At 54.3% G+C, this 12,721-nt stretch overlaps 1 protein-coding gene across 1 annotated transcript in view; it reads left to right on the top strand.

Moving 5' to 3' along the window:
- Nucleotides 1–3,145: 3,145 nt before the first annotated feature.
- Nucleotides 3,146–12,721, top strand: part of EPHA10 (EPH receptor A10) — a 59,783-nt gene continuing 50,207 nt past the window's right edge. The window contains exons 1-3 of the mRNA XM_014591610.1: nt 3,146–3,251; nt 6,456–6,520; nt 8,169–8,847. Of these exons, the coding sequence (XP_014447096.1) occupies nt 3,146–3,251; nt 6,456–6,520; nt 8,169–8,847 (850 nt within the window). The remainder of the gene's footprint in view (nt 3,252–6,455; nt 6,521–8,168; nt 8,848–12,721) is intronic.

Genomic DNA, 12,721 nt, shown 5'->3' with positions numbered 1-12,721 from the left:
TGAAAGTGGAAGGTCCAGATCTCCTGGGTTCAGAACCATGGACAGAAACCAGGCCTGATGAGACCAGCAAACCAGTAATTGTTACCTCTCTGGACTCCCATGTAGTCAGCTGTGATTTGAGTTCCAGACCTGCTGGCTTAAAACTCACACTGGGGGGACCAGCAGTTAGCGAAATGACTATGATATTGAACTCCCATGTAGTCGACCGCAGTTCGAGTCCCGGACCTGGTGGCTTAAACTCACGCCAGGTGCGTGTGCATGCGTGCCCAAGATCCGGAGAGGAGAATGGAAAAGAAGGGATTGCGGTATGGCCACACACCCCCGGGAGGTGATTTCTCCCTTTCTCTCTCTCTCTCTGTCTCTCTCTCTCTCTGTCTTTCTGGCGAGTGCACGTGCCCTATATCCAAAAAAACAAAACAAACAAACAAAAAAACCTCACACTGAGTGCATGTGTGTGCGTGCCCAAGGTCCCAAGAGAAGAATGGAGAAGAAATTGCGGCCTGGCCATCCCCCCCTCCCGGGCCGTGATTCCTTGCTTTCTGTCTCTCTGCCTCTCTCTGGTGAGCGTCCGTACCCTATAACAAAAATCTCTCTTAAAATGAAAGAAAGAAGAAAGGAAGGAAGGAAGCAAGCAAGCAAGCAAGCAGGCCTGGCTGGTTCGCGAGCTGAGGATTCAGCACCATGGACAGAACCCCTCGCCTGGTCTCACATCCAACACCCCCACAAGTCAGGCGCGACCTGACCCACACACAGGTATGGAGTGACACCTAACACGTAAAGGTCACAATAAGCAATGATTTGGTTTCCTTCCAAGCCCCTGCAGAATTCCCTCACTATGGCACAGCCTCTGGGACAGCGGGGCCTGCCTTGGAACAACTCTTATTAAGAGCCGGTTGATTTGCATATATCTGCATACACTGTGGCGTCTGCCCGGTCTTATTGTAAATAAATTGCTCAGGCGAAGAAAGAGAAAGTTGTTCGCTCTTCCTCCTCTTTCCCCCATTCCTGGGGTCTGGGGTCGCTGTCGGGCGGTTTCCTCCAGGTGTTTGCGGGTGTGTGCTGGGAGAGGACAGGAATGACTCCCAATGCCCGGGGTTATTGGGGCATCCTCTGTGGCTCTCCCTAGGTAATTCCCTCCATCTGTTTGGCTTTGGAAAGACTCTTGCAAGGTTCAGAGGGAGCCTGCATTTTGCTTTAGCACCTAGGGTCAGAACCTCTGGGCTGAAGTCCCTGGAGCTTGAGAGAGAAGCCGTGACCGGTGCCTTAGAGATGGCAAAGGGGATGGAGCCTGGGTTTTAAAAAAAGGGGTGAGGGGTGGTGAAGTGAGGACTCATTTCGAAATAAAAGGAGTCCTGGGTCTCTAAGCAGCTTCTAAAAATACCATCTCACAGCGCTAGGGGAAGGGGGAGGGGAGGTCTAGCGTGAGGAGAATGAAGATGGGAAAGGGGGGTGTGTGAGAACCCTCCTTCAGGTAGATCTGATTTCAGAGGCCCCGCCCACATCCAGGGACCTGACAGCCGTCACACCGCTTCAGTCTCGGCGCGTCCAGGCCCCGCCCCTCCTGGTGACCTTTCTTTCTATAGGCAGAGGAGACCAATCTTCCCACCTACTCGCTACTGTCCACCAAGTATGTCTGCAAGTGAGCAAGTGTGTGCATGCTCATTCTACTCACTATCGCCACCACACACACACACACACACACACACACACACACGGAAGTGGCTTGTAAATAGCCAGGGGTGTATGAGGCTATGGATTCTCATTACACTCGTGCTCAGTGAGGTGTGGACTGGGGCAGGGATGGGCCCTTCACACCGGCACCCTAAGCACTGGGCTGGTGCCAGTAGTTGTGGGCCGGAGCCATAAAGAAGACACATATATGCAAGGTGCAGACGCTCAGACCACACGGGCCAGACAGACGCAGACCTCACCCCCATTATCGAATAGAGCCTCCAAAGGTAGAGGGGGTGGGTCCCCAAGAAAAGCTCTGGAAACACCACAAGGTGGGCGGAGCGTTCTCCCCTCAAGTGCAGCCCAGACGGTGGCGCTCCACAGCCGCCTCCCTCGTCCTGGAGGGCCCGGCCCTTCCCACCACCAACGTGTTAAAGCCTCGGCTTGCACAGAAATGACCTTCACTAGGTAGAGGTCGTGTTCCACGTTTTCTTGCGGCTTCTTCCGCGCCGGCTGAACTCCGCGAGGCTTGCCCCGCCTCCCTCGCAGATGCCTGGATTCCCGGCTGCGCGCATCTCACCAGTGTTCCTGGGGTGGGTGGAGTGGGGTGATCAAAGAGGGGACTCCAGGCGCTGTGTCTGTGGGGTGTGCTGCTTGTGTGTCCACAGCAAGACCAAGATCTAAGGGACCATCGTTCCTGCAAAACCTGCGCCCCGCCATCCGGCGTCCGCACGGTTTCCCGCTAAGCAGGACCTGCCTCCGGCTTTGCTCTCTGCTCGAGCAGCCCCCGGGGTCGGGCTCAGCCCCTCCCTCCTGCCGCCGTGTGTGTGTGTGTGTGTGTGTGTGTGTGTGTGTGTGTGAGTGTGACGAGGGCGAGGAGAGAAAGGGGAGGGATCGGGGATCGAGCCTTGAGACGCCAGGAGCCGCAACCCAGGAAGGCGGTAAAGGCTGGGAGTTAGGAGAGCGCCCGAGTTCGGGGTCAGGACATTAGGCTCTGAACCCCAGCAAGTCCTTCCAGAGAGGACTTCCCGAGAGCGTCCAGGCTAGCTCCCAGGCTGCCAGTGTCGCTGCCTCCCCGAGGGTCGCCTCTCCGGAAGCCACGCCCACACTGCCTACTTCTCAGGACTGCGCGAGGCTAAGGTTTAGGGCTCAGGGCCACCCACGCCAGCTCATCCAGCTCCCCAGAACCCCCGCCAGCTCTCAGCGCTGCCCCACCCCCACGGTCTGGAGATCTGCGGGACCCCTTCCTTTCCCCCTCCAGCTGGGTGTTCCGCCCCTGGCCTATGAAACTCCACCTCCCCACCCTCTGCTGGCGGGGATTGGTGGACCTCCCACGGCGGTGCCTAGTGATTGGTCCCCATGGATGATGGTGACCACCGAGGCCCGCCCCCAGCCGGCGCTGGGGTCTGGGGGGTCTGCTCAGCCGTGCTGGGCTGGCTTTTTTTTGCCGCACTGACAGCTCCGTCCGCGGACCATGGAGACCCGCGCCGGTCCACACCCGCTGCGCCTGTTTGTCTGCCTGATGCCCCTGTGCCTCGCGCTGCTCTTGGGACCTGGGCGGCCCGGGACTGCCGAGGAAGGTGAGGGGACTGGTGGCCAAGCTCAGAGCCTGGGTTGCCAAAAGATAGTGTTCTGGGGGGTCTGGGGGCCTGGAGTGCCGGGAGAAGTCGTTGGAGAGACTGGAGTCTGTGTCGGTATTTGAAGCAAACAGGCAGCAGGCGGCAAGGAGCCGGAGAGACAGAAAAAGGTGTCTGAGCAATGAGGAAGAAAGGGGCGTTGCGGAGCTTCGGGGCTGGAGACCTAGGAGGCTGGGGAAGAGACCAGGCGCCGCGGGAGCCAGAGGCGGCGGTTCGGGGGCCGGTGAGACGGACAGGCTGAGTGATTGGAGGTGGGAGGTGTGGGGGCGGGGAGGAGATGCGGAGGTGAGATCGGAGAATGCGGGGGACAGGGTGAAGCCGGAGGAGCGGCGGCTAGGGGAGCATTAGTAGCCGACCGGAGGCGGAATGCCGGTCGAGGGGCTGGGGCTGGGCGCTGCCCGAAGTGCTGACCGTGGAACTGTCCGCAGTGCTGAATTCTGAGCGTCGTCCACACGGCGCGGTCCGCGTTAGCACAGCCCACGTCTGGCCTCTGATTCTGCATCTGGGAGAGCTCAGTTAGACCCAAAGGCATCACGTCCAGCTGCAGAAGCCCGCGGAGCCGGCATCTGGAGCGCTGGCCGTGGGGCTGGTCGGGGCGCTGGAACGCCGATGCCTTTCCATATGCAATTCCGAGGTGCTGTCGGCGGTGCTGCCCGCTGTCGGGGACGCCTTTGGAGCCAATCCCTCTTACGGGCCCTCACCCTGGGAGCCCACCCCTTGCTTCAGCTCCAGATGAAAAATTGTCCAAGATTTCAGGATGGCCTGGCCTCCTTTCTCTGATGTTGGCTCTTCTGGGCAGCCTAGTCTCTGTGATCCACACTGACAGGCTGCCGACTGCTGATCAGGTGTCGCCTGGGAGGGTGACTCCAAGCTTCTCTGGGGTAGGAGGGGCCATGATGTATATATTAAAGGCCCCCGACAACATTCTCTCAAAGGCTGTGGGGGTGACAGCCCTGGGAAAGGGCTGGCTGAAGATGGCAGGTTTTCGTTTCTCCTGTTGCTGGTAGTGTCTCTGCACTTCGCTTTCCCCAGAGGCCCTGGGAGTCAAAGTAAAATGATTCAAGTCTGCTCTGTGCCTGGTAACCCAGACCTCAGAAGAGCCCTGCTGGGTGGATTTGGGGGCGTATTCCAGAACCCCCGATACACTCACGCCTACTACGAATTTACAGTCTGCTAAAACTTGGGGGACATAGGAAGGCTAAGGAGGGTCACTGACCTCCACAGCCCCCACTTTGAGAGCCAGTTTTACGGTATTTGCCTTAAACTCTGTAAAAGCTGAATAATGATACCTCTCCAAATATATCCATGCCCTAATCCCCAGAACCTATTCGTAATTACCATAAGTGGCTAAAGGACTTTGCTGATGTGATTAAGGATCTTGAGATGGAAGGATTATCCTGGATTATTTGGATGGACCAACGTGTCCCCGGGTTTGGTGGCACATCACAGTGGTCCTTATTGTGAGGAATGCAGGCAAGGCGACGTGAGGACAGAGGTGGAGACGGGAGGGACACACTTTGGAGCTGGAGGAGGGAGCCCTGGGCCAAGGACTTCAACTGAAAGAAGCAAGGAAATAGATTCCCCCTCACATCCTCCAGAAGGAACCAGCCATGTTGACACCTTGACTTTCCCAGCAAAGATCCAGGGACCAGTAGATGGCTTAATGGTTACATCACTGGACTCTCACATGGCCGACTGTGGTTCGAGTCCCAGAGCTGAAGACTTGAAAATCACGCTGGGCACCTGTGTGTGCATGCCTAAGATCCCAGGAGAACAGAGGAGGAGAAGGGATTGCAGCATGCCCATCCCCCCTGGGGGGGAGGGTGATTTCTCGCTTTCTGTCTCTCTCTGTCTCTCCAGCAAGTGTATGTGTTCTATATTTCCCCCAAAAAAGGTATGTTTTTTTAAAAAAAAAAAAAAAAAAAAAAAAAAAAAAAAAATCTAAAAAACAAACAAAACAAAAACCAGTGCTGATATGAAGGCTGATTTCAGGTTTCAGATCTCCAGACTGTAAGAGAAAAAAATTACGTTTTTTTTTCTTTTTTCTTTTTTCTTTTTTTAGAGATTTTTGCCTTAGGTGCATGTGCTTGCCAGAGAGAGACAGAGACAGAGACAGTGAGAGGGAAAGTGAGAAATCACCCCCCAGGGGTGACTCTGGGGAGCTCTCCTAGCTCACAGACCTTGGCACCGTCCTGAGTGGCAGCTCCTGGTGTCTCATGGCTCAGTCCCCAATACCATCCTTCTCTCTCCCTGCCCCATTCTTCCCTCACTCTCATTCTCCTCCTGGGACTTTGGGCATGCATGCACACATGTCTGGCATGATTTTCAAGCTACTAGGTTGGGCACTCGAACCGCAGTCGGCCATGTGGGAGTCCAGCGACGTAACTACTATGTCATCTGCTGACCCCCACTTCTGTTGTTTTTTAAAATAATTATTTTATTTGGGACCAGCAGTTGTCATAATGGCTATGTTGCTGAATTCCCATGTAGTCGACCACGGTTTGAGTCCTGGACTCAGTGGCTTAAACTCACACCAGGCGTGTGTGCGTGCGTGCCCAAGAACCCGAGAGGAGAATGGAGGAGAAGGGATTGCAGCGTGGCCATTCCCCTAGGGGGTGATTTCTCACTTTCTGTTTTTCTGTCTCTCTTTGTCTTTCTGGCTAGTGCACGTGTCCCATAGCAAAAACCTCTCCAAAAAAATTATTATTTTATTTAACTTTATTCATTTATTTTAAATTTTGACCAGAGAGGGACAGAGCAAGAGAGAGAGGAAAAGTGAGAAAGCAAGCCACCAGTTCTGGGGCTTGATTCACAGTCGGCCATGTGGGAGTCCAGCGCCCTTAACTGCCACACCACCTGCTGGCCCCATTTCGGTTGTTTTAAGCCACCAAATCTGTGGTAATTTTTACAGCTGCCCAGAAAACTCAAACAAGCTCTTTTTCTAATCACTGTGGCCACCTCCCTCTAGACCTGAGCTACTCATAACCCTTCCTGGGATTTACTGAGTGGAAAAAAACATGTCCGTATCCTTTGCTACATTCTCCCTCCCCTCAGTTAGCAAATTTAGGGTGAATTCATCAAAGAATCCCACTCTCCTGCTAAAGTGACCTCTGGCATTCTGCCCTCTCTGTTCTTGTCTCTCTTTAGTCACCCTGCTGGATTCTAAAGCCTCCCAGGCTGAGCTGGGCTGGACTGCACTGCCAAGTAACGGGGTAAGTGTGGAATTGCCCTTCCCCATCCCAGGGATCCTCTGGTAGTCCAGGACCCCCAACTCAAAATACCCCTCAGAGGGCATGGTCTCCAGCAGCCTGGCAGCCCAGGCTTCACCAGGGAGGCCGATTAGAAGACATTGGGGCTTCAGTTAGTCAGTCAGAACAAGAGGGTGAGGGAGGAGCTGCTAGCTGTCTAGGAATAGAGACGTGGCCACCAAGGCCGCTGTGGTGGCACAACAGCACACAAAGCCCTGCCGAATGAGGCCACTGGAAAGTCTCCCTGTGTGTGCTGGATACACCTGGAGGCCTGTGACCGTGGCCAGCCGAGGCTGCGGCCATGAGGGTGTGAAGACCCTGCTGAGGGAATCTTTCTCCTTCTCATGGAAAAAATGATAATAAGAAGAAACTTTAAAAACAAGAACACAAACAAAGGGGGAACCAGCGGATGGTGTAATGGTTACCTTGCTGGACTTCTGTGTAGTCAACCATGTTTCCAGTCTTGGACCTGGTAGCTTAAAACTCATGCCAGGCATGAATGCGTGTGTGCCCAAAATCCTGAAAAGAGAATGGAGGAGAAGGGATTGCAGTGTGGCCATCCCCCTGGGGGTGATTCCTCACTTTCTATCTCTTTGTCTCTCTAGCAAGTGCATGAGCCCTATAGCAAAAATCTCTCTTTAGAGACAAAACAAAACAATGAAGGGGGCAACCAGTGCTGTGGTGGTTAGGACAGCCAGATCCTAAATGGCCAACTGCATGGTTTGAGTCCCCGACCCAGCAGCTTGAAAAACAGGTTGGGCACATGTGCATGCATGCCTAAAATCCCAACAGGAGGGAGAAATGGAGGAGAATGGATGGCAGCATGACCATGCCCCATGGGAGTGTGCTCCCCCCCCCACACCCTGTGAGTACATGTGCCCTCTGGCAAACTAAAAAAGAAAAGAAGAAAAGAAATATCTAGAAGGAACTGAAGCTGGGCAGTGGCTTGCACATTGTAGATCCTCCACGCAGTGTTATTGATCGACAGAGAGCAAGACGTGGAATTCTAAATGAGGCTTGTAACTTGGGGTGAGGGTGAGGTGAGGTGGACGGTGGAAAGGGCACTGGGTGGAGAGTCAGCAGGCCAGGCAGCAGTCCTTACCCTGCCACTAGCTCAGTGTGCACACCCAGCCAAGTCACTCTCCCTCTCTCTGGAATGCATTTTCCTCCCCTATAAAAATAAGGACCCAGGCCGGCTCTGTAGCCCGGTGGTTAACGCAGCAGGGTCACACAAGGCCCACCTCATGGTGTGAGTCCTAGACCCACGGGCTTGAGAAACATGCCGCGCTCCTGTGCATGCATGCCCAAAGTCCCAAAATGAGAAAGAAGAGAAGGGATGGTGGTATGACCATGCCCCATAGGGGGTACTCTCTCTCTCTCTCTCTTTGTCTCTCTCTCTCTCTCTGGCAAGCGTACATATCATCTAGCAAGAAAAAAAAAGAATTGGACTTGTTTGTTTCTAAAGTTTCTCTAGTTCTGCATTTCATGCTTTTAGGGGTGTGTATGATAGTGAGAGGGGAGGCAGACAGTGATGTGTAAGGGTCACTGCTGGGACCCTGCCTCCAGGGAGCCCTTGATGCCCAGCTGTCCACCTCTCTACTCTTGTCCCCAGTGGGAGGAGATCAGCGGCGTGGATGAGCACGACCGCCCCATCCGCACCTACCAGGTGTGTAACGTGCTGGAGCCCAACCAGGACAACTGGCTGCAGACCGGCTGGATCAGCCGGGGCCGCGGGCAGCGCATTTTCGTGGAGCTGCAGTTCACGCTGCGCGACTGCAGCAGCATCCCTGGCGCCGCCGGCACCTGCAAGGAGACCTTCAACGTCTACTACCTGGAGACCGAAGCCGACCTGGGCCGCGGCCTTCCCCGCCTCGGTGGCAGCCGGCCCCACAAAATTGACACCATCGCTGCAGATGAGAGCTTCACACAGGGCGACCTGGGCGAGCGCAAGATGAAGCTCAACACCGAGGTGCGCGAGATCGGCCCGCTCAGCCGGCGGGGTTTCCACCTGGCCTTCCAGGACGTGGGCGCCTGTGTGGCGTTGGTCTCTGTGCGCGTCTACTACAAGCAGTGTCGCGCCACGGTGCGGGGCCTGGCGGCATTTCCAGCCACCGCGGCCGAGAGCGCCTTCTCCACGCTGGTGGAAGTGGCCGGGACGTGCGTGGCACACTCGGAAGGGGAGCCAGGCAGCCCCCCGCGCATGCACTGTGGTGCGGATGGCGAGTGGCTGGTGCCTGTGGGCCGCTGCAGCTGCAGTGCAGGTTTCCAGGAGCGTGGCGACATCTGTGAAGGTACCCAGCAGTCTGGAGGCGTGTGGGGTGGGAGGATGGCACGCAGGTGGCACAGAGAAAGTGTGCCCGTGAAGAGAGGCAGGAGGGGAACTGAGGAAGCCGGTCCAGTGGGCCGGTGGGTATCAATGAGTGAAGTTTCTAGGAGCTGAATTTGACTCGATTTAAGGGACCACTAGGGACTATATGTTTCCGACACTGGTGGGGATCTCACACAGGCCTTCTCGTGTATTTTCACAGAGAAGCGAGTCATTATTACCCCTGTTTCACAGATGAGGAAGCAGAGCCTCAGAGATATTTATAACTCACTTGCGTTTGCCCAACTCCCAAGTTCCAGAGCCATGCTGCCTTCTCCTGCCTAGCAGGAACCCTACAGAGGCCCAGCTTAGGCCAACAGGACTGGTCTGGAGGGTGTGAGCTCTCTGCCACTGACCAGCAGTAAGAAGCTGGCAGGGGGTTCCTGAGCTCTAGGGAGATGGGGAGGCTGTGATGGATGTCGCCCAGTTCTCATCTCCGCGCCCCCTCGGGGAGAGACTCCACCCAGCTCTCATCTCTGCGTCCCCTGGGGAGAACCTCCGCCCAGCTCACATCTCTGTACCCTCTCGGGGAGAGCCTCTGAGTTGGGGTTTTGGGGTCCTCCAGTCTGTGAAGCATTAGGGATGGACCTCTCTCCCACTCCCATAAGGAGGGGCTTGGATGTGTGCACTTAGTATACAAGGGTCCAGGGATGCTTTTTCTTTTTTGTTTATTTGGGTTTTTTTGTTGTTGTTCATTTGTTTGAGAGGTTTTTGCTATAAGTCGTGTGTGCTAGCCAGAGACAGGGACAGAAAGTGAGAAATCACCCCCCAGGGGATGACGATGCCAGTCCCTTCTCCTGAGATCTTGGGCACGCATGCACACACACTTGGTATGATTTTCAAGCCACCTGGTTTGGGACTTGAACCGTGGTTGGCCATGTGAGCATCCAGCCATGTAAACATTACACTTTCTGCTGGTCCCCCAGTGATGCTTTTTCTAAACCAGGTTCTTTTCTGGGTACTAGGGTAACAGAGATGAATCAAACATAATCCTAGCTCTTGAGAAGCCCACAGCCTAGACAGAAGGATGCAGACATTTTAAATTCACAAGAGGGTGATCGAGGCTGTGACAGAGAGGGATGCAGAGTGGCGGGGAGGCAGAGGAGGAGGTGACGAAACCTGTTCTTCCTTTGTTCAGTCCTCCGTTCAGCGTGATTGAAGACATACCCACTGCGTGTACTGAGGGCGTATTATAGAGATGGATGGGTGGTTGCCGCGATCTCTTCCCTGGGAAATGGTGGTTTAGTAAGGGCCTCAGGCATGAGCCTTCCCGGGCTCTCCTTCTGCTTGGGACTCACCAGTGTGCTCATAGCACTCACTGTACTCTGCATTTCTGTGCTTTCCCCAGGACATGCAGTGATCTACCTACATGAGTTTCCACCGCTAGACTAGAATCCTCTTCTGGGGACCAGCAGTTAGCGTAATGGCTATGTCGCTGGACTCCCATGTAGTCGACTGTGGTTCGCGTCCCAGACCCGGTGGCTTAAAACTCATGCTGGGCGCATGTGCGTGCATGCCCAAGATCCCGAGAGGAGAATGGAGGAGAAGGGATTGCGGCGTGGCCATCCCCCCGGGGGGTGATTTTTTGCTTTCTGTCTCTCTGTCTCTCTCTGTCTGCCTGGCGAGTGCACGCACCCTATGGCAAAAACCTCTCCAAAAAAAGAAAAGAAAAGAAAAAAAAAAAGAATCCTCTTCTGCTCAGGCCCTGGGTCTTAGTCTCAGCAGCCCCAGTGCCCACGGCAGGATGTGGTGGGTGCTCAGTGGAAGTGCACTGGTGAGCAAGTGGTTACCATGGCACGTGCAGACCATCAGGGAGCTGAGGAAGCCTGAAGAAGGGAGAATTAGGCCAGCAGGTGGCGTGGTGGCTGAGGCAGCTCTAATAGATCCAAGTGGCTGACTACACAGTCCGAGACCCGGACCCGGTGGCTTGAAATATTCTCCAGGTGCACGTGTGTGCATGCCCCCAGTCCCAAGGAGAATGATAATGGAGGAGAAGGAATTGCAGTGTAGTCATTCCATCCCCAGAGGGTGCTTTCTTTCTCTCTCTCTCCTTCTCTCTGTCTCTCCCCAACAAGTGCACATACCCGATGCCAAAAAGAGAGAGGGAGGGAGAAAAGGGAAGAGCCCAGTGCTAAGGAGGGAGAAGCTCCCCAGAGATGGTGACAAGGGCTTTTTCCTAGGCAGTGGAGAGCACTCGGAGCTTAGGGGTGGTGTGAGAAGCATGGAGACAGCATTGCATGGCTGGGGCTAGGTAGGTCAGCCACCCGGGGTGGAGGGCATGTGAGCTGTGAGGAGTGATGGGGTTGGAGACAGGCAGGAGTGACTCAGGAAGGGCCCTGAATGTCGGGCTAAAGAGCCTCCACTTCATGCTCTAGACCAAGGAGGAGGATTTGGGACAAGGATCACGCATGTTCAGATTAATATTTTCTTCTTTTTTCAATTTGCCAGAGGGTACTTGTGCTCACCAGAGAGAGATGGAATGGAGAGGGAGTGAGAAAGCACTCCCTGTGGGAGATGGCCACACCGCAATCCCTTCTCCATTGCTCTTCTTGGGATTTTGAACACACACACACACACACACACAGCATGATTTTCAAACTACTGGGTTCAGGACTCAAACCACATAGTCAGTCATGTGCAATCCAGCTGCCCTAACCACCAGGCCGCTGGCTGGCCCAGATTGTATTTTCAAGACATCACTCAAGCTACTATTGCAAAGGATCGGCGTGAGAAGGATTCAATGAGGACTGAAGTCAGCGCAGCGGTCCAGGAGAGAGCGCAGAAGGTCCGAACTTAGGCAGAGACAGCGAGAAGTAAGGGCCGGTGTGATCATGAGCTGGCGTCCACAGTGCTGGGTGATCACGTGATACGGGAGCAGAAAGGACTCGTGCTGTGGGGCGCTGAGTGGCCAGAGGGGCCGTTCACTGGATACGGAACACAAGACATGGAGGGGCACATTGCATGCGTGACATCCGTCCACATGCACATGAAGGTAGCCAGAAAGTGGGTCTGGGTCTGGAGGGCCAACAAATGGCGTGGTGGTTAGGTGCTGGATCCCACACGGCTGACCATACAGTTCAAGTCCCAGACCCCGTGGCTTGAAAATCACATTGTGGTGGGGACCAGCAGGTGGGATGGTGGTTAAGGTGCTGGACACCTCATAAAGCTGACCACAGTTTGAACCCTGAACCTGGTGGCTTGCTTTCTCACTTTCTTTCTCTCTCCGATCAAATTAAAATAAGTGAATGAGTAAATAAAATTAAATAAATAATTCTTTAAAAAAAGAAAAAAGAAAGAAAGTCACATTGGGAGACCAGCAGATGGTGTAATGGTTATGTTGCTGGACTTCCATGTAGTTGACCATGATTCGAGTCCTGGACACGATGGGTGTGTGTGCGGGTGCCTGTGCGTGCGTGCCCAAGATCCCAAGAGGAGAATGGAGGAGAAGAAATTGCAGCGTGGCCATCCCCCCTGGGGCGTGACTTTTTGCCTTCTGTCTCTCTGTCTCTCCAGTAAGCACATGTGCCCTATAGCAAAAGTCTCTCTAAAAAAAGAAAGAGAGAAAATCACGTTAGGCCTGTGTGCCCGCATGCCCAGAACCCCACAGAAAATGGAGCAGAAGGGACTGTGGCGTGGCCATCTCTCCTGGGGTGAGGGGTGATTTCTCATTTTCCCTCTCTCTTTCTATCTCTGTCGCTCACTGGCAGGCACATGCACCCTACAGCAAAACTTAAAAATAAAAGAAAGAAGAAAGAAAGAAAGAAAGAAAGAAAGAAAGAAAGAAAGAAAGAAAGAAACAA

Source organism: Tupaia chinensis, unplaced genomic scaffold (genome assembly GCF_000334495.1).
Source record: "Tupaia chinensis unplaced genomic scaffold, TupChi_1.0 Scaffold000604_1, whole genome shotgun sequence".
NCBI lineage: Eukaryota > Metazoa > Chordata > Mammalia > Scandentia > Tupaiidae > Tupaia > Tupaia belangeri.
Note: the sequence above shows the minus strand (reverse complement) of the source record. Positions and strands in the feature narration are given on the sequence as shown.